The sequence below is a fragment of the Delphinapterus leucas genome, chromosome 7 (genome assembly GCF_059928025.1).
Source record: "Delphinapterus leucas isolate spDelLeu-1000000601 "Yukka" chromosome 7, BTC_Dleu_Yukka2, whole genome shotgun sequence".
Taxonomy (NCBI): Eukaryota; Metazoa; Chordata; class Mammalia; order Artiodactyla; family Monodontidae; genus Delphinapterus; species Delphinapterus leucas.
The window spans coordinates 22,655,001-22,681,840 of record NC_143135.1 but is presented as its reverse complement, the minus strand read 5'-3'; the positions used below and the strand labels follow the sequence as shown (position 1 = coordinate 22,681,840).

The following is a 26,840-nucleotide window of genomic DNA, read 5'->3' as shown; positions in this document are numbered from 1 at the left end:
GCCCCCAGGCCTGGGGTATGTACCAGAAGAGGATCAGCTGGGTTAAATCCCTGGTGCGTCTTGCACCTCACCGCGAGTTGTCAGATTGCTCTTCTGAGTTGCTCCACACGTGTAGCCTGGGAGATCGTGTTGTACCCCTGCCACGTGAGAATATCAGACTTCAAATTTTTGCAAGTCTGGTGGGTGTGAAAGAGAACTCCCTTGTTTCGTTAATCATTCTCGGATTACAAGTGAGGTTGAGTCCGTCTGAAGCAGCTCCTTGTTTGCTCATCCATCAACATACCTGTTCATTCCTATGCTCTGACCGGTTTTCTATTGGGTGGCCTATGTTTTCATATATAGTCTTGTAAGAAAATCCTGAATATGGATCTTTCTGGGTTACATATATGGCAGGTACCATTTCTAGTTAGTTGCTTATCTTTTAAATTTGTTTAAAGTATCTTTTGAGGACTGGAAGTTTTACATTTTAATGCGGTCATGTTTATCACTCTTTATGGCCTGTGCTTTTTTTGAGTCTTCTTTTAGAAATCCTTCCTTACCCTGAGCTTGTCAAAATATGCCTTGGGACTTAAATGAAGCTCATTTTGCTTTTCTGGCCTTATTTCTTGGTTTGCTTTGGTGTTTTCCATACTTGCCTTGGGTGTATCTGTGCAGAGCAGAGTATAGGCTGCAGAACCATTTCCAGTGACTGTAGGAATGGTTGCAGCCATCCTGGGGCAGATGAGGCTGGGCTGAACTTGGGATCAGAGCTGAATCCCCCTCTTCTTGACCCTTTGGCTGTTTCTGAGAGGTGGTGAAGTACAGAGTTGATTGGTCCTCTCTGAAGCCTGGCTTATCTGCAAGCCTCATAAATTGGTTATAAATTTGTCCCCTCTCTCGTCTTTCAGTTTATCTTCACTGCCTGATTCTTACTTCCTGCTGCTGCTGTCGATTGAAGCTGAAATGACAGAAGGCACATGGGGCCAAGTTCTCACCCTGGCCTGCCATGCGGGTCACCCTTGGTGAAGACACTGTGCATGTGTTAGAGAACGCCTGTAAAAAGTTCATCTAGAAAAGTTCTTTGCTTCTCTTCCTTCCCTCCTAGGAGCTCAGGAGTGTTTTACAGAACTCATCTCATTTGTTCATTGTCTTTTGCACAGAAATACCAATAGGTTCAGGTAGGCTTTGGGTAAATTCACAGAACCTGAGCGTGTCAGAACTGGAAGGGTCCTTAGGAGCCATCACTCACGCAGTCAACAAGCATTTCCTGAGTGTCTGCTCGGTGCCTGGCACTGGTGGGGACACAGGGCAGCAGAGGCCCCTGCCTTTGTGGTGGGGGAGCAGCCACTGAACCACAGGGGTCATTTCAGAGTGTGGTAGGTGTGATGGCGCAGAGAGGAAGGCCTTTTGGGTTGGGCGCCTCTGCTATTTTGTTATTTTAGGCAGACCTACCATCTTCTCACTTAGGAGTCTGCAAACTGTGGCCCAGGGGCCAAAGCCAGCCCGCCACAGCCCCTGAGCTAAGAATGGTTTCTACGTTTTTTAAATGGTTGAAAAAAAATTAAACATTTGCAATAGATTTTGATGATAGGGGACACTAACTTTGAATCTCAATCACCTGCCCCCTTCCCCGAAAAAGAATTCTGTTCTTTTCATTAGTAGACCTGTGCTACAGAAAATTGTTCTCAATTATGATGGTTGTATTTTGAATTTCATCAATAAAAATTGTGTGGAATATTGTTTTCTCTCCTATTATGTAAGTACTGGTATAATATCTTTAATTTGGCCTCCTGTCCTGCACAGCCTAGAATATTTACCATCTGGCCTAAAACGTTGGCAGACCCCTGTTCTAGCTATGTGACGTCGTCAGTCTCAGTTTTCTGGTCTGCAGAATGGGCGTGGTGCCTATTTCAGAGGGCTATTGTGAAGGCAGAGAAAGAGAACGGATGTTAAACTCCTACCAGGTATTAGGAGCTTCAGTAGATGTTAGATTTTCCCTAGTGAGAAGTCAATTATCAACTCCTTAAGGGCTGTTAAAGGGAATGTAGGAGAGTTGGGGACCAGGGTGGAGTGGGGCTCAGAGCTCACCTTTGAGAATCAGTGTCCTGAGGAACAGCATCCCCCAGCGTTGCTGTCCAGCCCCTGAGCTGTGGACCTTGGACCTTGCAAGGGTTGCATCCCGACAGCTCTGCAAATCCCCATGATGTTAATGCCGCCTGGACATAACTTTCCTAATGAAGCATACCTAAAAAATGTAAGGAACAGCTTTGGGCCCTTAACGAGGCTATAAATACAGTACGAAAATAATTTATAGAGCTGTTTCCTGGTGAAGAACTGTCCTTTTCCTAGACCTCTTCGCTTTCCCTCTGCTTGCCTCATTAATACCAGCCGTTGGCTTTCTTTGCTAACTCATTTTAAGAAGGAGACAAAGCATTTGTCATTTTGTAGTGGCTGCTGCCGTGCACTGCCCGGGAGAGGCAAAGGGGAAGCCGTGCGGAGCGCAGATGTGGGTCGGCAGCTAAGCTCACTCGCTGTCAGGGTGACTCACTGCATCCATAAAGTGTTCCTGCAGGGAAGTTACACGCGGTCTTCAGGGCCACTGTAAATGTAACACACTGTATGTGTAAATACGAAATCTGGGGGTGCCAAGGGCCAGCATTCCTGGGCTGAATCCGTGAGTCATTTTATAACTTCTCACCTCTGTCCCTGGGCTGCGTATCTTCCTTGCAGGTGGGTACACAGAGACCAGGGTTCCTGGAATGAGCTAACAGGGCGGGCAGGGCACTGTGCAGAGTCTCGACAGAGCTGGAGACCTGGCTCAGCTTACATGCTTGGAGACAGAGGCCCATCCTCACTCCAGGCTCAGATATCCACGCGTGACTGCTCCCTCCCTGGTGACAGCCAGGAGGCTCCCTGTGGCCGAGCTCTAGTGGGAAGCAGCTGGTTTGATGAGAACCAAATGGCTCTGGGAAGTGCTCAGGACAGATGTCTGCGGTTCCACCCAACACCGATGCCACCACGAGGAGCAGTCTGGAGTCGAAGGGACCTTCGGGGATTTTTCCAGGATAGTTTAGGAACGAATCACGACAGACCCGCTCGCTTGGTGCTTTCGTGTGCCCATGCGTGGACTGTACGTGTGTATTTGAAGGAGCGAGTCAAAGGGAAAACGGACGCTTGTCTTCAGTGGCTTCAAAATATTACATCTGTTGGCGTCATGTTCCAGGCAGTGGGAAGAGGTGTGTTAATTCTCCAGGGAGGTTTTAGGGACGATCTAGTTGAGATCTGCAAATTGGAACGCTAAGCTGTATGTGTGTCTGTACATATATGTGCCTGTGTCTTGCTTTGTTGTTCATCGAGCCTGCCGACCAGATGATCAGGAAGCGAAAGATAAAAACGAAGGTGACTGGGCAGAAATCTGAAAGCAGGGCCTGTTGATAGTTTGCAGATGCCAAGTCCATCTCGCATCGCGATAAGGCGTGACCTTAGCGAGAGGAGATAGGCAGAGGGAGAGCAAAGCATGTGGAGGGCTCCAGCCGGTGGAAGAGGATTCCCATTTCTCAGCTGGAAAAGTCAGCATTGCTCATTGCATGTTCCAGAAGGAGCAGAATGCAGCAGCTGTCTTGAGTTTTTGCAGTGCCCCCTCATCAAGTAGAAATTTGTGGGTGCCAGAAATTTTGGAAGAAGCCGCAGCAGCAGGTTCTTTGCTTTTGCCCAATGGGGGAGGACTTGGAATTTTTTTTTCAGTCTTGGTGCAGATGGCGTAGTTATTTTAAGTAAGTGATGTGCTGCTGCAGTGAAAATGGGCAACTCTTTTTCATTTTTCAGCCTAATGAAAAAAGAAAAAGGAGAAGGAGAAACCCCAGCTAGCCAACTTCGTGCTAATGCTTGTCCTTTTTGCATTCTAAATGTGTCCCAAGACACTGAGATGGGATAAATATTTCACCTACTAGAAAGTCCTGCTGTCCGGCTGAAAAGATTTCTAACCTCTTTTAAAGCAGACGGGGTAGTAATTTACTTGCACAAATCCAGAGACCCCTGTGTCCCTTATTTTTAACTATATATGTAAGATCCCACTCACCTTCCAGGGGATGCCGCAGGGGGTAGATGGAACTTTCCAAGGAAGTGTGTGAGGGATGGGGGATAAATCAGTAACTGAACACTTGGTTTTCTTCTGAGAATGACCACAGATATTTACTGAGAACCTACTGAGTGCAGGATGCCCAGGATGGAGAGCAAAACGAAGCAATGCCCATCGGCCTTTGGGGTCGTGCATTCTGGTGGGGAGAGAGTACAGGTTCATTGGTGAGCACAGTTGGGGTGAAGGAAAACACAGGACACGACCAGAGCAGAAAACAGGGATCAGCTTTAGATTGGGTGAAGGAATCAGTGAAGGAATCTCAGAGTCAGTGATGTAAAGCTGAGGTCAGAGGACAAATGAGATTAGCCAGATGTACCAGTCTGCTGGAGCTGCCGTGACAAGGTACCACAGAGTGAGTGGCTTCAACAATAGACATTTATTTTCTCATGGTTCTGGAGGCTAGAAGCCTGAGGTCAAAGTGTGCAGGGTTGGTTTCTTTTGAGGCCTGTCTCCTTGGCTTGTAGATTGCTGCCATCTCCTTGAGTTTTTACGTGATCTTCCCTGTGTGTGTGTGTGTCCTAATCTCTTTTTATAAGGACACCAATCAGATTGGATTAGGGCCCATGCTAATGGCCTCATTTTAACTTAATCAACACTTTAAAAGCCCTAGCTCCCAATATAGTCACATGCTGAGGTACAGGGGTTAGGACCTCAACATATGAATTCTGGGGGGACACAATTCAGCCCATAACAGCAGGTGGAATGTGCATGGAAGAATTGGGGTGAGTGAACAGTGTGTGCAGAGGACCACTGCAGGGCGGACATTGGTGTTGGAAGAAATGGTTGGAATGAGATTGTAGAGGTAGGCGGGGCCTGATCATGCCTGGCTTTGTAAACCATGGCAACAGTTTTAGATTTATTATAGGGGCACCGATGAGCCATCAGCAGCATTTAAAATCTCCTTCTGCTATGAGGAGAAGAAACTGGTGGGAGTGAGAAGTGAAAGGGGGAAGGTTGGTTTAAGCCAGGATTTCTCAAGTCAGCACTCTTGACTTTTCGGGCTGGGTGGTTCTTTGTTGTGAGGGTCTGCCCCGTGCATCGCAGGTGTGCATTCCTGGCCTCTACTCAGAAGAGGCCACAACCGAAAATGTCTCCAGACACTGCCATATGTCCTCTGGGGGCCAAAATTGTCCCCCGTTAAGAGCCATTGGTTTAAAGAGGGCACGAGGTCTCAGTGGCTTGGATTGGATGGTGTCAGTTTAGCGAGGCACCTTGGATGGGTTTGAGGAAGATCTTTGAAGACAGAGTCAACATGATTTAACCTCTGTTTTCCTTGGTTTCTCCTCATACTCTCGAGTCTGCTGATACTGTCACTTCCCTAAAGCACAAGGCCCTGCGCCCCCTGTGTGGGTGACAGAGTTGCTGCGAAGTGCACAGACTGCCCCTCCGAGTTATCATTCACCCGGCCCTGGGGATCCGAGGTCCTGCCGGTAGGGCACTGGGAGCCCCGTGGCTGCAGGACCACCTGTGTCCAACCCACGTGGTGTTTAGTCTCGGCATCGCACCCTCTCATTTATCAAATCCCCGTGCCGCCAGCCTCTTGACTCCCAGAGCAAGCACTTTGGGATCTCGTCTGGACAGTTTTCTTGCCCCAGAAATCTGTTTATCAGAACAAGGTTTCACAGTTTCGGCGACTCTTCCAGGGGGCTTGCTTTCGAGGAGCTAGTTCTGCACAAACAAGTGTAAGTGACTTCCAAACACATTAGAATGGCAGTTATGTTCTGGAGCCCTGAAGAGTTCCCTGCTGGCCGGGGGGAGCCCAGAGCAGTTGTTAGGAAACAGCTGGAACGTGTAGGTTTTCAGTGTTATGTATTGTGTGTCTGGCTGAGATCCAGCTCCATGCTGTCCTTCTAGACTCCTCTCCTACGAGACCCACTCTGGCATCTTGCAACTCTGCCCGGAGGTGGGGAATTGGCTTCACGACCATCTCAGGGTTGGTGGTGGCTTCCTCAAGTCGAGTCTTGAGAGGGATTCTGATATCGACAGTGGGCTCAGTGCACAGAGTCCACTGTGGTTAGTGATATCTGACCGTGGTGTAGCATTGGGGAAATTGGGGCACAGTCTTTTCGCAATCCCTAACTGTCAGAGCTCCATACCCATCGTGGCCTGCGCTGAGCCTGCCTGCTCTGGTCTTTGCCGTCTTTCTGTAGATGTGACGGGTCCTTACGTTTCATCTCTTTGTCAATCAGCGTCCACTGCGAATGCCACCTCTTTCCTGTGAACTTTCTTTAGTGCCTTGAATTCTGACTTTATCTTAAGAGCATTGGGGAGCCATTCAGTGGCTTTTTAAAGCCAAGAAGTGTCATGATTGATCTGCTCTTTAGAAAGGTCCCTCTGAGATAGACTTGAGGGGAGGCTGGGGTCGCTTGCGGCAGTGATCCTGGTAAGAGATGGTGGTGATCTGGGCTGCAGTCATGGCTGTAGCAACGGAGACTAGCATGCGGGACTTGGTGATTGGCCATCGTAGGGGGTGATTGAGTGAGGAGGGGACAAGGAAGAATTTGAGGAATCCAGTGCAGGTTTTTAGGGCAGGATGAAGCCCCTCACTGTAGCTGCTCTTCTAGAATTCTTCAGTGAATTACACAAGCTCATTTTCAGTAGGGTGTTCATGTACAGTATAAATTCAGTGCAGTGGGGCAGATGGTCTGTAAGGAATAGCCATGGCACCTGGGCTGATGTGGTACCGCTTGCCTCTGGCTCTTTTTCCAATTTTTTGCCCACTTGTTCCAGCTGTAAAATGTTTTTAGTGTAACCCCAGTAGAACCCTAGGCACACAACAGGGTGACTGCCCATTTCTCCTTGGGGAAGACTTCAGAGGCAGAGTAACACAGAAGTTGTACACTAATGGGTGTGTCGGGATTTCCAGGATACCCTATGAGTTGAAGGGCATTCCAGGTAAAAATTACAGCACATGTAAAGGATAGTGGCATGAAAGAAGGTGTGATGTCAGGGGTCTGGCATGAGATGCTTCTCTTGGCAAAGCTTGTGGAAGAGCATCGTGGGCCCTGCCCTCCCTCCTGCTGCCCCCAGGCAGGTCTGGACATCCCTCTTAGTACAGGGCACTAAAATTGTTAGTATACCCTTGTACCTTTCCAGCCCGGAGGGAAGAGCCCTAGCTTTCATCTCTGCATCTTTAACACTTAGCAGAAGTGTCTGGTCATAAATGTTCAATAAATGCTTATTGAAAACTCAGGAGGGAGCCCTGGAGGGACCGGTCTTTTATTTCTCCTTTTCCTCTAAGACTTTTATTTCCTGATGGCTCCTGATCTCCCAGCCATTGATCACAGTAGCTCAGACGGATCAGATTGATCCAGTTCTGGCTCCCTTGACAGTCTGCGCCCAGGGTCCACTGGTGGATGAATTTAGCTCTCCTTGGCCTTCCCTGTTTGCTTTCCAGCCTAAGAGTTCGCACTTTTGGGTGAGGGCCTTGGCATTCTGTGCCTGTGTTCAGTGGAGTCGAATCTAAACCTTGGGGCTCGGTGCTAAATCTCCAGGAACACTTGGCAAGCAATCCAGGGACCTTGGGACTCTCTTAGGGTTAAAAGACCTGTGTTGAAGTTCTGGTGTGGCCTTTGCTCCCCGTGTGACCCCAGGCAGGTTGGTTTATGTGGGTGATTCCTATTTCCTAAAGTGAAATGATGTCCCCGTATTCCCGCTGACTTGGCCCAAGTACAAGGATTCTGTGATCATAGGGCCACAGAGTCTGAGGTCTGGACGGAGTCTGCAGTTCCTGCTACTGGGTACTGGGAGTCCTGCGCTCCCTCTGTCTTGGCACCTTCCTTTTTAGCCATTGCTCATGGCCAGAAAAGAACGTTTGGGTTTTACTACCAGGCTTTTTGACAGAGAAAGAAGAAAAGTCCGTGAACCCCTGTTGTGTGCTCAGCACCAGCGAAGGGCTTTACCTGGGGCTCTCCATTTAGTCCTCGCAGAATCCCTGGGGGTGGAGCAGATTATGGGTCCCTTTCACAGATGAGAAAACTGAGTCCCAGAGAGGCAATGTCACCCACCAGAAGTCTCACATACACAATCCGTGTCGAAGAAGAGTTGTGCGGTCCCGGGTTCTTGCTGCCTTGGTGGAGCCGTCTGACCTCCCTGTCCCCTGTCTCCCACAGAGAGCCAGCTGCTCCCCGGGAACAACTTCACCAACGAGTGCAACATTCCAGGCAATTTTATGTGCGGCAATGGGCGGTGCATCCCCGGCGCCTGGCAGTGCGATGGGCTGCCCGACTGCTTCGACAAGAGTGACGAGAAGGAGTGCCGTGAGTGGCCTGGCCCTTTGCTGGGGCAGGAGGAGGGTGGCGGCAGTCCTGGGGCATCAGCGAGGAGTTCTGGGTCTGACTCAGCCCTGTACACTCTGCGTGCTGCCCACGGCGGGGCCAGGGCCTCTGGGGGCAGGGCTGTCCTGCCCTCTCCACCTGTAGTTCTGTCTCAGAGCAGCATGGTCTGTGCAGAAACAGGGGTCTTGGTGGGGTGGGAGCCACAGCTTTGGGGGAGCAGAGGACCTGTCCACCAGGCTCTACTCACCCTCCCCCTGGGAGACTCTCACTGCCTTCACTTTACACACGAGGATGCTGAGACTCCCAGAGGTTATGTAGCTTCAGTATCTTCTAACCAGCAAGCAGCAGACCTGGATTTGAACCCAGGGCTGCCTGACCCCAAGGTCCAGGCTGGTAACCATCTTGCACATCTTCTACATTGTGCAGTATTCTTGAGGATGAAATAAGCTTTAGCATCACGTCAAGTATCTAGCATGGAGTTGTTACTGACTTTGTAGTAATCTGCTTCCAAATGCCCTTTTCTTTGCCAACACCTGGACATCATCTTCAAATGGGCAACACTAGGACCGGGATTCTTTTTGATCCTCTCCACCCCCTCCTTCTTCAGCCTCTTTCCCGTTTTGTACCCAAAATCCGCGTGAGATGTGAGTCAGTGGTAATCTGCGAGAAAGGAGGCACCAGAGATGTGAGTTGAGGGGCCTCCAGGAAGTGGAACGATCATCCTCCCTGCCCCGTAGAGGTGTGTTTCTCTTCTTTGCCAAAGTTTGGTGCTGCAGAGGGAGCTGGGCCACGGCACGCTGGCCGGCAGGAAGTACACCAGGAGTCCTGGGCCCAGGGTCGTCCGGTGCCTGGGGACCACACAGCTGGACGATGGTTCTTGGCTGTTTCCTGGGCTTTGGGCACCAGGCCACAGGGCCTCTCGCACAGGAGAACTATGTGTTCTGGCTCTGAATCTGCCATCTTTTTGGGAGCCAGCTGAGGAAATGAGGAGAAGATGATAATTTGAACTTTTCACATAGCTGTTACCGGGATTTGAGGCTCAGCTTGTTGTTGCGCAGGAAGGAGCTCTGGGTTTGGGGCCCCCTCTGGAGCCAGGCCCCCTCTTCCTCGTGATGTACTCCCTCTGAGACTGGCCCCTCTGAAATCTGTCCAGTATCCCTGCTGCCTGCCCCCGCTCTTCAGAGAAATTTTGGGAGGGGTTGGGTTGAGGGTATGTTTTTTGTGGGAAATAGTTCATTTTCTTTGTTGCTTGTGATTTCTTCTGAATCGACTATTATACATAATGCATTTTTATTTTTGCAGAATTAAAAAAGAGTATTATGTCTATTGCAGCCTTTTCTGTTTCTAGCCTGGCTTCAAAATTGCTAGAAATTGAATGTTTGTAATTTGAGTTTCAAATGAGAGAGTATGCGTGAACCCTATAATCTGTCCAGTTCTGAGCATTATTAAACACTCTGAATGTGTGGAATGATCATTTTTGGAATATGGTGTGTATTGGAACTCCAGTAAATGCAGATTGTCTTTAGCTGAGCTGGGAATGTTCAGAACGGGACACGTTTGTGACAGAATACAGGATCGGAAGTTGAGACCTAAGTTATATCCCCAGCTTTGTCAGTTTCGACTGTGTGATTATTAAAGTTCTCCGTGACAAGCTGTGTCCTGTGCCAGTCCAGTTCCATGATTTCAGAATTCATGCGTAAACGGGAAGAGTTGGTGGAAAGAGAAATTTTAAAAAAAAGAAAAGAAAAGAAAAGGTAGTGTGGGCAGCTGCCTGGTGCCGTTTGGTTTGGTCTGGAACAGGCTCGCCTTGGCTATTCTCCGTTAATTTTTTTCTCCTCATTACCGACCCGTCACCCCCAAGTGTAGTAGAGACTTGATTGGCATTTATTTAGTCTTTTGATCAAAACATAATTTGAAAAACCATACACATAAACGCACACATTCGAAAAACCTTTCCTCTGTTGCCCTTCTTTTCCCCTTTGGTCTTTAAATTCTAAAAACAGAAGAACACTAGAAAGTTTAGACAACAGAGGGAAGGAAAAGAAGTCCTTTTTCTAAGACAAAGTTTCCTTGCATTTCAGATTTCTTACATATTCCCTTCCCAGTCTAGGACCTGCGGGTTGAGCCCTGGAGAAGGACTGTGTCCAAATCCCAGCCCTCCCTTTCCATCCCTCTCCCCCAGCGCTGTGTGATCTTAGAAAAGTTACCAGAATGGTCTAAAACTTAGCCATTGGAAGGATTAAATGAGAATGAATTCCTTAACCTTCTGCTGCCTCAATTCCCTCCTCTCCAAAATGAGAATAATCAGCCTTCTAAGTGACATTGTTGTGGCGTTTCAATGCATGTTAGGCGCACAGCACAACGCCTGGGTATAGTCAGTGACTTGTAAATGGTAACTGTGATTGGTCAGTCCACACAAAGTACATTCATTGTCATGGGGACGCGTGATTCAGTAACCTGCTTTTTCTACTTCAATTTAGAGGCCCTTTGCCACATTACCATATAGGTAACAACGATAATTGTTGTTTTGTGAGGTTACCTACTGTTCCATCAAGTAGATGCACTGTAACCTAATTATTCCCCTCTTGTCGGGTGTTTAGGTCTCTTTTGCTTTTTTGCTTCTGCTGATCAAAACGTTTAGGGTCGACAGCAATCCCACTCCTGGGCATATACCCTGAGAAAACCATAATTCAAAAAGAGTCATGTACCACAATGTTCATTGCAGCTCTATTTACAATAGCCAGGACAGGGAAGCAACCTAAGTGTCCATCGACAGATGAATGGATAAAGATGTGGCACATGTATACAATGGAATATTACTCAGCCATAAAGAGAAATGAAATTGAGTTATTTGTAGTGAGGTGGATGGACCTAGAGTCTATCATACAGAGTGAAGTAAATCAGAAAGAGAAAAACAAATACCATATGCTAACACATATATATGGAATCTAAAAAAAAAAAAAAAAAAAAGGTTCTGAAGAACCTAGGGGCAGGACAGGAGTAAAGACACAGACATAGAGAATGGACTTGAGGACATGGGGAGGGGGAAGGGTAAGCTGGGACGAAGTGAGAGAGTGGCATGGACATATATACACTACCAAATGTAAAATAGATAGCTAGTGGGAAGCAGCCGCATAGCACCGGGAGATCAGCTCGGTGCTTTGTGACCACCTAGAGGGGTGGGATAGGGAGGGTGGGAGGGAGACGCAAGAGGGAGGAGATATGGGGATATATGTATATATAGCTGGCTCACTTTGTTATAAAGCAGAAACTAACACACCATTGTAAAAAAATTATACTCCAATAAAGATGTTAAAAAATAAAAAAATGTTTTTTTAAGTAAATAAATAAAATGAGAGAGTTGAACAAAACAAACAAATAAAAACAATGTTTAGGGTCGATTAAGGAACTTATGCATGCCTGGAGGGTAGAAATGCAGGATGGTTTCAGCCAGAGCCAGGCTGGGCTGGGCTGAGGTCTCCAGGGTAGGTACCATCTGGTCCATCCTTTCGAGGGCTCCCTGAGAGTTGTCCATTTAGAATTTGTGCCGCCTCCTTCTGTGTCTCGTTCAGAAGTTACAGAGCTCTTTCACTGATTCTTTGGAACAACTTGGTACTTACAGGAAGGAGAGAGAAGGCGGCTGATGTTCTCACTTGGTAGAGGCGATTGCCTCAAAAGCCCTACGACATAGCTTTGGCATTTAGAAAAGAATACACTTAACCAAGGAGAAGTCTTGCCCTTTCCGAAGGGTGAGAGAAGGGCCTGGAGAAGTGTGTCTTGGAGGGATACGAGGCAGAGAGCAGCTATTCTGTACCCACGGCAGAGGAAAGATTTTCGTGAGACAGGAAGAAACTTTTTTATTATAAAGGTAATAAAATGTTATATTGTAAAAATCGGGGGAACAGGGAAGGAGAAAAACAGAATCCCACATAGAGTCTGTACGCTACCAGCCCCACTGTGAGCATCTTACAAGTTTACATTCAGGCTTTTCTCAGTTGTAATCACCATAGGTATACGATTTTATATTTTAATTTTTTTCCCAGGTAACATTTCAACATATTAACATTTTTCTATGTTTTCCCCCATATTTCCCTATCACTTTTAACGCTTAAGTGGCCCATTCACTTGGTGAATAAATATAGTTTATTTACTTATTATTTGGTATTTATGTTGTTTCCAGTTTTTCACTGTTAGAAATAGTGCTTACGGTTGTGAAATGAGGGTAGATATGACTTTCCCCCTGTTTTGAGAAATGGTCTTCAGCTCGATTCTCAGAAATGCAATGACCAGGTTGAAGGACAGGAGCCTTTTCTGCCTCTTGCCCACTTGTTCTGCCAATGGTTTGCATCAGCTTTTGCTCACTGGCAACATGTGAGACGTCTGGCTTTGTTTTAGTCTTGGCAGCATTGGGAAATACCTTTTTAAAAAAATCGGTTTTCTGGTTCGTTTAATAGTTGAAAACAGTTACATATTTTAATTTTCATATTTTAAGTTATCTAAAGAGGTTGAATGTTTTTCCCAACCCCCTATGGACTAGTTGTGTTTCCGACCTTGTGAAATATCTATTAATGGACTAGAATAAATTTCCAATTGGGTGGAGTCACTAGATTTTCCACCTTAGAGTTTTGAGAGTAGGGGCTCCTTTGGGGATAGTCTGAGTGTATTTCTGTTCTTGGTTAGTGGAATGCCCTTAAGTGATCGTTTTAGCCAAATAACTTTTTGTTATAATAAAGGAATAAGGATATGTTTTAGAAAAGCATACAAGTTCCATGGAAGCCCTGATTATGGCAAGAGCAATGACATGCCGTTACTTGAGCTTCCCCTGGGCTGCACTGTCCCAGGCACTTTACATTATAGTAACTCACGGATTGTCACGAGCCTCATGAGAAAGGGACTGTTATTATCTCCAGATGAGGAAACTGAGCCACAGAGAGATGATGCAGACCCTGTCAGCTGTCCCAGCGTGTAAGTCCTCATAACCTTCCTCCATCAGAGACCACCGGTGGGTTCATTCAGTCTTTTTGTACATGGATCTCTGTAATTCTGCTGAACAGAATCGTACTGTATGTTATCACTACTGATCTGATTTTTTTAAAAATTAAGAAACGTCGAAAATGTTTTTCTGTGTACAGGCATACCTTGGAGATACCGTGGTTTCACTTCTAGACCACCGCAATAACGCGAGTCACACAAATTTTTTGGTTTCCCAGTGCATGTGAAAGTTGTGTTTACACTATACTGTAGTCCATTAAGTATGCAATAGAATTATGTCTAAAAAATAATGTACATATGTTAATTAAAAAATACTTTCTTGCTTAAAAATGCTAACCATCATCTGAGCCTTCAGCGAATTGCCATCTTTTTCCTGGTGGAGGGTCTGGCCTCGGTATTGATGGCTGCTGACTGATCACGGTGGTAGTTGCCGAAGGGTGGCATGGCTGTGGGAATTTCTTAAAATGTTACTTAAAAGTGAAGTTTGCTGCATTGATTGACTCTTTCATGAATGATTTCTCTGTGGCGGCAATGCTGTATTTGATAGCATTTTAGCCACAGAACTTCTTTTAAAAGTGGAGTCAGTCCTCTCAAACCTGCTGCTGCTTCTTATCAACTAAGTTTATGTAACGTTCTAAATCCTTTGTCATCATTTCAACAGTCTTCACAGCATCTTAACCAGGAGAAGATTCCATCTCGAGAAACCACTTTCTTTGCTTGTCCATAAGAAGTAACTCTCCTCATCTATTACAGTTTTATCATGAGATTGCAGCAATTCAGTCATATCTTCAGGCTCCACTTCTAGTTCTAGGTCTCTTGTTTCCACCACATCTGCAGTTACTTCCTCCACTGAAGTCTTGAACCCCTCAAAGTCTTCTGTGAGGGTTGGAATCAACTTCTTCCAAACTCCTGTGAATGTTGATATTTTGACCTCTTCCCATGAATCACGAATGTTCTTAATAGCATCTAGAATGGTGAGTCCTTCCAGAAGTTTTTCAATTTACTTTGCCCAGATCCATCAGAGGAATCACTACCTTTGGCAGCTATAGCCTTATGAAATGTATTTCTTAATAAATAAGACTTGAAAGTCAAAATTACTCCTTGATCCATGGGCTGCAGAATGGATGAGGTGTTAGCAGTCATGAAAACAGCATGAATCTCACTGTACATCTCCATCAGAGCTCTTGGGTGACCACGTGCATTGTCAGAGAGCAGTAATATTTTGAAAGGAATCTTTACTTCTGAGCAGTAGGCCTCAAGAGGGGGTTTAAAATATTCAGTAAACCATGTTGCCAACAGATGTGCTGTCATCCTGGCTTTGTTGTTCCATATAGAGCACAGGCAGTGTAGATATAGCATCATTCTTAAGGGCCTTAGAATTTGTAATGGTAAATGAGCATTGGCCTGAACTTAAAATCACCAGCTCTTTTAGCCTCCTAACAAGAGAGTCAGCCCGTCCTTTGAAGTTTTGAAGCCAGGCATTGACTTCTCCTCTCCAGCTATGAAAGTCCTAAATGGCGTCTTCTCCCCATATATTGCTGTTTTGTCTACATTGGAAATTTATCGTCACCTTTATTAATTATCTGAGCTAGAGCCTCTGGATAACTTGCTACAGCTTCTACATCAGCACTTGCTGCTTCACCCTGCACTTTTATGTTATGTTCTTTCCTTAAACCTCATGAACCAACCACTGCTAGCTTCAAACATTCCTCTGCAGCTTCCTCACCTCTCTCAGCCTTCACAGAATTGAAGAGTTAGGGCCTCGCTCTGGATCGGGCTTTGGCTTAAGGGAATGTTGTGGCTGGTTTGATCTTCTATCCAGACTACTCAGACTTTCTTCCTATCAGCAATAAGGCTGTTTTGCTTTCTTATCATTTGTGTGTTCACTGGAGCAGCACTTTTAATTTCCTTCAAGAACTTTTCATTTGCATCTACAGCTTGGCTACTTGTTCAGCACTAGAGGCCTAGCTTTTGGCCTGTCTTGACTTTCAACATGCCTTCCTCCCTAAGCATAACCATCATTTCTAGTGTTTTATTTAAAGTGAGAGACGTGTGACTCTTCCTTTCAGTTGAACACTTAGAGGTCATTATAGGGTTATTATTTGGCCTAATTTTAATATTGTGTCTCCGGGAATAGGGAAGCCTGAGGAGAGGGAGAGAGCTGGGGGGAATGGCCAGTTGGTTGATGGAACAGTCAGAACACACACAACATTTATCAATTAAGTTTGCCATCTTATATGGGTATGGTTCGTGGAGCCCCAAAACAATGACAATAGTAACATCAAAGATCAGTGATCACATATCACCATAACAAATATAATAATAGTGAAAACATTTGAAATATTGGAATAATTACCAACATGTGACACAGAGACACAAAGTGAACAAATGCTGTTGGAAAAATGGCTTGACACAGGGTTGCCACAAGCCTTCGATTTGTAAAAATCTCAGTATCTGCAAAGTGTGACCAAGTGAAATGCAATAACACGAGGTACACCTGGAAACGATTTCCAGAGTGGCTGTTAGTCCTGTGAATCTCTGAAAGAAGAGACTGTACTTTATTACTGCCCCTTGCTGTAATAATAAAGCAGCAATCCAAATTTCTAGAACATACGTGTGACCTGGAATCAAGAGCCTTAAGATCTCCTGCCAGCTTTGTGTTGGAGTGCAGCTGCCATCTCTCTGTGGTCTAACCAAATGGGGGAGGGATCTTGGAGGGTGGAGATCCATGTTACAAGGTGGTTCGTTTTCTTCTTTGAAAAATTATATTGATCGCTATTTGTTTTTGTTTTTGTTTTGTTTTTGTGGTACGCGGGCCTCTCACTGTTGTGGCCTCTCCCGCTGTGGAGCACAGGCTCCGGACGCGCAGGCCCAGCAGCCATGGCTCACGGGCCCAGCCGCTCCGCGGCATGTGGGATCTTCCCGGACTGGGGCACGAACCCGCGTCCCCTGCATCGCAGGCAGACTCTCAACCACTGCGCCACCAGGGAAGCCCTTGATCGCTATTTTTGAGGCATGTACAGACTTTTAAAGTCCCAGGCCCTTTATGTGTGTGTGTGTGTGTGTGTGTGTGTGTGTGTGTGTGTGTTGGCGGGGATGGGGATGGGGATAAATTCAAGAATCTTGTCAAATGATAAAATTTTAATGAATCTCCAAATCCAGAGACATAGAAAAATAGGTGAAAAAATGGAATTTGAATTTTATTTGCTTTTAATGTTCCCAGCCATTTCTTGAGCACGGCTTTTAATTGCACCAGTGTGATGGCAGAAATCCAGGAGATTGGGCTGAGAGGGCAAGTTTGAAATAATGATCACCAAGGAATGTAAGGGGAGGAAAGCCCAGTCAGAAACTCTTCCTTTCCTTTTTATGGTCTTCATCATAGGCCTCTAGGTGGCGCCACATATAATGTTTTCTTTTAAACCTGGTGTTTCAGGGCAAGCAGAGATGAGGGGAAATAACTGGATTCTGCGTTATTCTTCTCACCAAACTTTAGCAGTAATTCAGCGATTTCACCAAGGCACCTACTGCTTGGCTCACATGCAAAATGCCCCAGGAAATCAGGCAGTTTCCATGGGGTGGGTACAGCTTGCTTCTTTCTCTCTTAGGCTGCTCTGTCTTTTCTCAGAGAACGGGGTGTGAGAGCTGACATGCTGTGACCTGGGAAAGCAGCCTGTCAATGAGCTGGGGGATGCAACTACAGTGGGATCTAATCCTCCCCTTCCGCTGTGTAAGAAGCAAAACTGGCACAACGCTATCATTATGGGTTGAATTGTGTCCCCAGCCCCCAAATTCGTATGTTGAAGTCCTAACCCCAGTACCTCAGAATGTGACCTTGCCATAAAAAGGAATGAAATTTTGCCATTTGCAGCAACATGGACGGACTTGGAAGGCATTATGCTAAGTGAAATAAGTCAGACAGAGAAAGGCAAATACTGTATGATATCACTTATATGAGGAATCTAAAAAATACAACAAACTAGTGAATGTAACAAAAAAGAAGCAGACTCAGAGATATGGAGAACAAACTAGAGATTACTGTGGGTAGGGGGGAGGGGCAGTGTAAGAGTAGGGGATTAAGAGGTACAAGCTATTAGGTATAAAATAAGCTATAAGAATATATTGTACAACACGGGGAATGTAGCGAATATTTTCTAATAACTATAAATGGAGTATAACCTTTAAAAATTGTGAATCATTGTATTGTACACCTGTAACTTTTATAATACTGTATATCAACTATACAATTAAAAACGTTAAAAATTAAGATAGCATGAAAAAACAATAAAGTGTGACCTTATTTGGAGATAAGGCCTTTATAAAAGTAATCAGGTTAAAATGAGGTCACTAGAGTGAACCATATCCAATATGCCCTTATAGGAAGGGGGAATTTGGACACCGAGATCCATCCAGGGGGAAGACGATGGGAAGACAGAGAGAGAGGATGGCCATTTACAAGCCAAGGAGAGAGGCCAGGAACAGATCCTTCTTCAGCCCTGAGAAGGAACCAGCCCTACTGACATTATGATTGCAGTCTTCTGGCCTCCAGAAATACGAGAGAATAAATTTCTGTTGCTTAGAGCCACTCAGTTTGTGGTACTTTGTTACGGCAGCCCGAGGCATCTAATACCCATACTTCCAAGGGATAATTCAATGGATTTGGGCTTTTGTGGGCTGGCCCAGCCCAGTAGGTGTGGGCTTTCTTTTATCAACCTCCCCGCTGGGAGAGGTGGGTGGAGCCTGGCAAGCCATTGGTAAATGCTGAATTTCAAAAGCCTTCTGAAGACGCCGAGCTTCAGAGAACGGGGGTCTAGAGAATATCACTGTGGTTTAACACTCTGTCCATTAAATGCTCCGGAATGAAAGTTCACATTCCTTCCCAGCACTTGTGGTGCGGAAGGAATCCAAGACCTGTGTGTGTTAATGTTGTTCTTTTCTAACTTAGTCATTTTCTTTGTGTAGTTGTTTTTAAACATCTCAGATAATTCCAGGCATGGCCCCCACTTCACTTAGTTTCTTTCATCTCAAATGTGAGACCATAAATCCTGTGGTTTAAAACAGGGGCTTTGGGGGCCAGCCTCCATTTATGACCTCTGAGGCTCTGGGCACCAACTTACCTACCTCTACACCAATTTCCTCATCTGTAAAATGGGGATCATAACAGTACCTACTTCAGGGGGCGATAGTTAAAACATTTAATAGGCGGTATGTCCAGGTGGTGATGCAAGTTAGAAATAGGGTGTAGATCACCTCTGCTGACCGCAGGGCATTGCTCTCAGTCTTAAATCAGCTAATGTATGTGAGGCTCGGAGCTGGGGTGCCTGGCCTGGGTTAAGCATTCAGTAAGTGCTAACTGATACTGTTCCCTCAAAAGTGCCGGTGACATTATCCTCAAACCCAAGCCTGCAGTGGCATTCCTGGTCCTGCAATGCTAGACGTCCAGGCCATCCCTTGCACACCCCCTCTCTTCCGGCTCTCTCTTTGAAAGCCTAAGCCTTAGAAACCCCTTCCTTTGCTGGGTCAATATCTTCTTTTCACTCCAGAGAGTCTTGAACACACAGTCATGAGCTCTTATGAAATTCTCTTTAGCTTAGAGCTCCAGGGAGACAGCCAGACACACAGAAGCCGCTGTATGAGGGAAGGAAACAAATACTTGAGGGCCTGGGGTGAGCCGGGCAGGCCCTTTGGGTCACAGGGAGGGGCGTTTGGAAGTAGCTCTCCTGCGTTCAGCTGGGAACCTGTGTCTTCACAGCCCTGCACTTGTCCCCCACCCACCAGAGTGTTCCCAGCTCTGCCCTAGTCCCACACAATTAAGCACCTAAATGGATTTTGATGACAGCATTTTGCTGCGTCGCTTCAACAGTCTTCTGAAGTCTCTGCCTTCACTCTGTTGGCCTGAAACCTGCACTGCCCCCTGCAGCCTCCAAGGTCTAGGACTCATAGAAGTCACAGCCTTCCAGGTCCTCTCCCCGCTCCCAGATGTGCGCTTTGTGCCCTGTGCCAATGGTGCAGTCCAGATGTTGGGATCGCCGTATAAATTCCCAGGTAGTCTCCTGACAGCTACGTAGGGACAATTTCTGGCTTGTCAGGCTATGCCTGACCTTAACACGAATGTGACCATATGCTCGCTTTTGTAAAAGGACCCTGGCCGCTATTTGAAGATGCCAGCAATTTTACACTAGGTGGAGAAATACGAAGTGCTCCGAAGCTCTCTGGGTATATCAGTTGCCTGGGGCTGCTCTAACAAAATACTGCAAACCGATGGCTTAAAAGAACTGAAATATATTCTCTCCCGGGTCTGGAAGCTGGACATCCAGAATCAAGGTATCCACAGGGCCGTGCTCTCTCTGAAGGCTCTAGGGTACAGTCCTTCCGTGCTTCATCGCCGGCATTCCTTGACATCTTTGACTTGTAGAATCAACAGTCCAGTCTCTGCCTCCGTCATCACCTGGAGTCTACCCTATGTATGTGTCTCTGTGTCCAAATTTCCCTCTTCTTAAAAGGATACCCATCGTTGGCTTAGGGTCCATCTTCATCCAGCATGACCTCATCTTAACTTGATTATATATATGCACTATTTCTAAATAAGGTTCCATTCTCAAGTTCCAGGACATTAATAACCTGCCACACCGGGCGCATTAATTTTTTTTTAATATAAATTTATTTATTTATTTACTTATGGCTGAGTTGGATCTTTTGCTGCACGTGGGCTTTCTCTAGTTGTGGTGAGTGGAGGCTACTCTTTGTTGTGGTGCACGGGCTTCTCATTGCGGTGGCTTCTCTTGTTGCAGAGCATGGGCTCTAGGCGAGTGGGCTTCAGTAGTTGTGGCACATGGGCTCAGTAGTTGTGGCTTGCGGGCTCTAGAGTGCAGGCTCAGTAGTTGTGGCGCACGGGCTTAGTTGCTTCGCGGCATGTGGGATCTTCCCGGACCCGGGCTCGAACCCGTGTCCCCTGCATTGACAGGCGGATCCTTAACCACTGTGCCACCAGGGAAGCCCTGGGTGCATTATTGACAAAGTAGAGTGTGCAGTGGCCAGCGCCACCCAGGACCAGGCCTGCACAGTCAGCTCCCTTGGATGTCCCTGTACTGGATGAGTTCTCACCGCATCCACTTGGGGTAATTTGTTGTTATTGTTCCACTCCTGCCTTTATAGCTGGTGGTCATGGAACAAGACCAGGTGTGTCAATAGAACAGGACTAGTTGAAAGCCTGGGGAGAGTGCTTTATATGAGAAAATAAATAAATATATTCTTTTAAAGTCAGTTATAAAAGTAGTCTTCCTTCTGTGACCTGGCGCCTTGACTTGGCTGCTTCCATGATAGAAAAAGAAAGTACTCTGAACGCTAGTTAGTGTGTATGGCAGCCTGTGAAAGTCCTGTGCCTTTAAAAGCCACAGGGGTGGGATGTGCTGCAACTAAATTGATACCTGTAGCTCTCTGCCTTCCAGTGCACCTGGGAGGAAGCTGGGAGGGCTCCCAGCCAGATTGGGCTGTAGACAGCTTTTTTGTCCTGCACAAAGACATGGAAAACATGAATTCGTTTCTAAATCGGAAGCTTGCACGTAACATTGGGATTATCAGGTTTGCTTGGAAAACTAGATTTAGTGTTCGGATACTCTGCACTCAGAGAACCTTGTCTCCACCCTGAGTCTATCCTGCGTTTCACCATCTTGCTCATTCGAAGGCCTTCAGTGTCTCTTTAATTCTAAGACACACATCTTTTTACATTTTCAGGTCTCTGAAAGTGAGATGCCTCTTACAATCGATGGGCTAAGAAAACGTGTGTCCTAGTTTAATCGGAGAGTTTTTTTCTTTCTCAGTTGTATGTAAATTAGTGGCATCCCTTACAATTGGTGGTGTCTTAGAGTCAGTGAAATTGAATTCATTTTCTCTGATTGTCAGCATAGGGCGTTTCAGCCAAAGGTCCTGACATTTCCAAACAGATAGACATACCACGTGTGTCTGTTTTCCTTGGGGTGCTCGCTGCGCTTCGGGACAGGAGGCAGCGTGCGGAGCGGGAGGGGTTGGCTCTGGGGCCACAGGGCCTGGGTTGAATCCTAGCTCTGTCACATGTGAACTGTGGGCCCTGGGCAAGGTACTTAGCCTCAGTTTCCTTAAATCCCGGGGAATTTTTATGAGGATTAAATAAACTAAAACCTTGAAAACTCTTCAAACTGCTGCTGGCACCAAGCACGTGCTCAGTAAACAGTAGCTGTACTCTTATTGGCAGCGTGGAGTCTTTAGAGCTCAGCTCTGCCACTGGCTATTCACTTCCCTGCGGGAGCCTTAGTTTCTTCGTCTGCGAAATGGGAGCAGGCCTGGAAAGGGGGGTATGAGAGTCAGATGTTCGAGTGCTGTCTGGCGCATAGCAGGCACTTAATAAAATACGCTTTCCCATCTTCTCCCTTCCCCAGCGATGCGTATTCCCTGAAAGGGAGAGTCTCCAGGGTTGCCAGAGAATTTTTGATCCAGGCTCCCTCGGGCTCCCACGGTCATCAAAGATGTGCTGGAAGATGCTCGCTAGATTCTACTTTCCAACAGGTTCTCTAAACTAAGGAAGGTGGACCGTTCTGTTTCAGAAATACTGGGAATATTCAGGACGGCAGCACACTAGTTAGAGTGATCAAGTCCCCTTCCCTGGACCGTTTTCAGAAGACAGAACCCGGGGACCCCGCGACGCCCTGTTTTGAGGGATGTGCTGTGCAGCAGCCTAGGGTGGTGGAGCCCCGTGCCATCTCACGTCCCCATCGTCTCCACCAGAAGGCAAGAGGACTCAGGCTCTCTACCAGAGGTCCCGGTTCCCCTTCCCTTGGAGCTCGGACAGGAGACCCCAGACTCTCTGTTTGGGGGATGTTGAGTCAGGTCCATTGAGGCAAGGCATCCTGGAGCCTAGAGAAAAACTGGGAGGAGTGTGTCCAATTTAGTATCTTCCTAGAGGGGAGAGGAACTTTTTCGTTTTCTGAAGTCACCAAAGCTCCCAGTTCTTAGAAAGTTTTGCTTTTTTAGTTACGGCTCCCCCTCTCACATTCCTGCCAGTGTCGTTCCAATCCTATTCTGGTGGTGACAGGGCAACTCGAATGGCATCTGCCGGAGGCCCCACCAAGCCCCATCTGGCTTCCTCGGTCCCTCCCAGGTGATGGCAGCTGCTGTTTGGGACCTGCCACTGCTTTCTTGGAAACCACCAATTTAAATACCAATACAGTCACCAGCTGAGAAGTTAGTGGCATGCAGTCATCCTGACGTCTTCTTTCAAATCAACTCTTTTGCACAAACATCAGCCTCACTCTGTCTCGCCAGTCCTCCCCGCCACTTCCAGAGAACTCTGTTACTACCAGCGCTGTGTGCTGTCTTTTCTCCGCCTGCAGAAAGGGGAGAATCTCAGTGAAGCGCCCTGAGCTGGGAGGGTTCATGTTCCTGTGTCACTGCAACGCATGTGGCCAGGTTGCCTGGGCCCCGATATTCTGGTGGTGCTCTCGTTGCCAGGACTTGGCTGGAGCTGCAAGCTGTCGTCAGTGGTAACAGGCTCCATAATTGCTAATAATATTTAAATGGCTGCAAAATCACAGAACATCAAAAACATTTTTTTTCCTGGCACATCCAGACAAATCTTGCTGATCCAAGTGAGGCTGTGACTGGGCAGTCTTTTTATTTTTGTTTTTTTATGCAGACTTGCACTTTCGTCTGCGATAAAGCTGCTTTGCAATTGCCTAATGGCTTTTTCAAAAATTCAGAGACAGTTGAGAAAGTGATCATTAAAAGAGGAGGATGTGGTGCGTTCATATAATTCAAACACCTGACCGGAGTGGTTTGTTTACTAGTAACACTACGGTTTAGAGTGGGAGGAGAAGAGGGCGGAAGAGAATCTTTGAGGTCAAAAGGTAACTGTATACCCCTCTTAAAAAAGCACTTCAGGAACTCGTGGCTTTTGACATGGTTACTACCGTGTCCTTTGTTAAGATCCCTGCAAGAGGAATCCCATAAAATGTAAGGAATGTCTTTGGGCTCTAAAGGCTGTCGTGTTTTCCACACTGAGTGATTGGAAGAGAGGGAACTAAAATGGCTTACAGGCAGTTGTTCCTTTCCCACAGCATGGAAAAGCTTCAGGTTAATTCCAAATTAGGGTACAGTCTGACTCCTTTGGAAAGGCGTAGTCTGCACGTACCTGGGTTGTTTTTTTCTATCATCGTGCCCTTCATTTTGGGGGGATGGGGGCGTGGTGGCAGGTAATCGGTGTCTCCGATTTTCAATGCGATTTAAAGGGGCGTGGGCCCAAGACCACCTTGGTTCCTGCTGTCTCTTGTCGGGGGCAAGGTTTGTTTGCCTCTCCAGTTCTTTTGGGACCTAGCGGTAGAGCCGGAGATCTTTACTGAACTCCTGAGCGAAGAGAAAGCGCTTTAGGGAGGGATCGGGCACTGTTGGAGGAGCGGGCGATTCTGGTGGCGAGGCCTTTGTGGTGCATTGAGAGCATCACGTATCCCAAAGAGCAGGGTGGGCAGCCCGCTTGCACGGTGACTTTATGGCGGTCACCCAGCGTGATGTATTTTTTTCTCTTGGCCATTTTGTACCTTTCGGCCAACAAGAGGGGAGCCAGCCCGTGGCTGTGGATTTGTTCCCAGGTCTGCTCAGGCCCATCACCGTGACTCTCCACGTGTCTTCAGGCCTTTTTCTGTTGAGCTCCTGGGCACAGCCCTCTCCTTGATGTTCAATCAGACAGTCCCCCTGCTCTCGGTGCCTGGGCAGCCCGGTGGGAAGCTCTGTCTGATGGCAGGGAGCAGTTGGTCCTGAGGCAGAACATGGCATGTCTCTGCCACTCGCTGTCTGACATTAAAAGCCAAACTGGGGTTGTTCCCGGTTCTCTGGAATTGAGGACACCAGCCAGTCTGATGCTGGGAAGGGGCGAGGGAGAGAAGTCACGTGCCGCCCACAGTCGGGGTGTGTTTCCAGGGTGCAGCAGTGACAGTGCAGGTGCTCGGATGCCCCCTTCCCCATCTGTGCCATCACTCAGGAGCACCTTCTGAGATGGGAATGGAGGTGAGGCACCCACTTTTGCTCCGCTTCCCCATTTAGCCTTTTTTTCACAGTGTGCTGGCGTGCTGGTTCTAGTGGTGACTTGAGGAAGAACCTGGACGGCCGCCCTGACTTTGGGGACAGGCCTGGAGTAGCAGTTGGGACCCAGGCTCTGCCACTGCATTATCCAGGTCCGCCAAGATGCAGACGCCGGGACGGGATGAGGCGTCCCTGAGATTTCCTGGGGGTGGGGGCAGGGGAAGGCAGGGAGGGCGGACATGGAGGTTGGGTACTTGTGGAAGGAGAGACGAAAGGAAGGAGGAAGAAGGGGAGGAGAAGAAGGGCAGGAAGAATCTCAACTGCAGTGCAGGCCATGAATGGTTCCACCAGGACCACAGATGTCCCGGAGCGGAAGGCGCCTGTTGGCGGCATCCCAGGCCTCGCAGGGATGGGGAGGTCTCAGCATGCTCGCTGTGCCCGGTCGGTGGTGGAGGGCAGCCCGTGGCAGGCGCAGCTTTGGCCTGAGTGAGGCCGCAGGCCCAGCAGGACAGAAGCTCCCATCAGTCGTGTTCCCTGCCCCCGGAGAGCTGGTGGTACCTTGGCCCCTGAGAAGCTGTGTTTGTGATTCACTAATTCACAGACATTCATAGAGCACCTACTGTGCACTCGGCACTTGCTGGCACGGGCAGGGAGGGGGAGGGGGATGGTGAACAAGGACATCCCTGTCCTGGGAGAGGCCAAACGAAGACAGCTGAGGCGAAGAAGCAGGGAACGGGATGTGACCCACGCTGGGAAAGGGGTACGTCCTGGGAGCTGGGATCCCGCAGGAGGGACCCCCAGTCTCACCTGGGGCATCCACAGAGTGTTCTGAGGGAAGCCGCCATCTAAGCTGAGACTGGGAGGTGAAGGGTGAGTTAACCCAGTAAGAGGTGGAGGAACTTGCAGGGAAAGGGTAAGCCTAACAGGTGAGAGACAGGGCGCTGGGTATTCAGGTCTGCCTGTGCTAATGCCTGTGCTGGTCGGGGGGAGGGCCGATTTTCAGGGGTGCTTAGAGAAGCAGGTGGTAGGCGGCAATCACGCGGGACCTTGTAAGCCAAGGGAAGGACGTGAGCTGTGTGCCTAGTGGTCAAGAGCCCGATGAGTGGGTCACATCAAGCTCTACCACTTCCTGGCTATGCGACCCTGAGCAAGTTACTTAACCTCTCCGTACCACTTAACCTCTCAGGTGCCGCGTCTGTGAAATGGGATAGAAGTAGTTCCATTTCATGGGGTTCTGAAGATAAGACGGCTCTCTGTAAAGCTCTTAGAACAGTACCTGCCATTCAACAAGTATCAGTTGTTCCTGCCATCGCTCCATGCTTTAAAAGTCCTGGTAAAACCGTCCCCAGTGCCTGCCAGCTGTTCTCAGTCACCAGACTGTCAGGACAACATGACTAATGCATTTGTGGAATGAATGAAGGAGAGGTTGTAGGGTTATCTCCGTGGCTTGGCAGGAAGCTGCTCCACGTAATACGGCCAAAAACAAAAACAAAAAATGAGCAAAGAAACCTCAGTGACTAAGTTTTCCTTGAGTTTTCTCTTGAACAGCAGTTGAAGGGGGCTCTAAGCTGTTCCCCACCGGAGGTCCTGGTGTCTTAGGGACAGCCCTTACCCAGTGTTTCCTAACGTGTGTTTTGTGCGTCACCCGACTCACTGTTAATGTAGATTTGGGGACAACTCAGAACCCACTGAAGCAGGATCCCTGAGACTGAGGCCCAAGAATCTGCCTCTTACCCAGCAGCCCAGGTGAGACTTTTACCCACGACATTTTGAGACGTTCTTGTCCTGTGATTTAACTAACAGTCTCATGAAGGGAGGAAGTTCCTGAGGACAAATCTTGCACTGTCAGCCTCTTTTCCTATCAGGGGAGAAGGGATGCCCAAGCAGAGCATCCCTCCTGAGAAGCCCAGGCAGGTAAGAAGCATCCCAGCTAGTGTGTTGGCCTGCAGAGCATCCCTCCTGAGAAGCCCAGGCAGGTAAGAAGCATCCCAGCTAGTGTGTTGGCCTGCAGAGCATCCCTCCTGAGAAGCCCAGGCAGGTAAGAAGCATCCCAGCTAGTGTGTTGGCCTGCAGAGCATCCCTCCTGAGAAGCCCAGGCAGGTAAGAAGCATCCCAGCTAGTGTGTTGGCCTGCAGAGCATCCCTCCTGAGAAGCCCAGGCAGGTAAGAAGCATCCCAGCTAGTGTGTTGGCCTGCAGAGCATCCCTCCTGAGAAGCCCAGGCAGGTAAGAAGCATCCCAGCTAGTGTGTTGGCCTGCAGAGCACCCCTCCTGAGAAGCCCAGGCAGGTAAGAAGCATCCCAGCTAGTGTGCTGGCCTCCAGAGCAGCACAGAAGAGAGAGCACGCAGCGACGTGATGGTGGCGTGCTGAGGGTTAGTGCTTTGCTTTGCCTTGGCGGTGCTTCCGTGCGTA

The 26,840-nt window shown here is 47.8% G+C and overlaps 1 protein-coding gene across 1 annotated transcript in view; it reads left to right on the top strand.

Moving 5' to 3' along the window:
* LDLRAD3 (low density lipoprotein receptor class A domain containing 3) overlaps window positions 1-26,840 on the top strand; it is a 256,866-nt gene that overhangs the window by 69,211 nt on the left and 160,815 nt on the right. Inside the window, exon 2 of the mRNA XM_022583626.3 lies at window positions 8,230-8,376. Within this exon, the coding sequence (XP_022439334.1) occupies window positions 8,230-8,376 (147 nt within the window). The remainder of the gene's footprint in view (window positions 1-8,229; window positions 8,377-26,840) is intronic.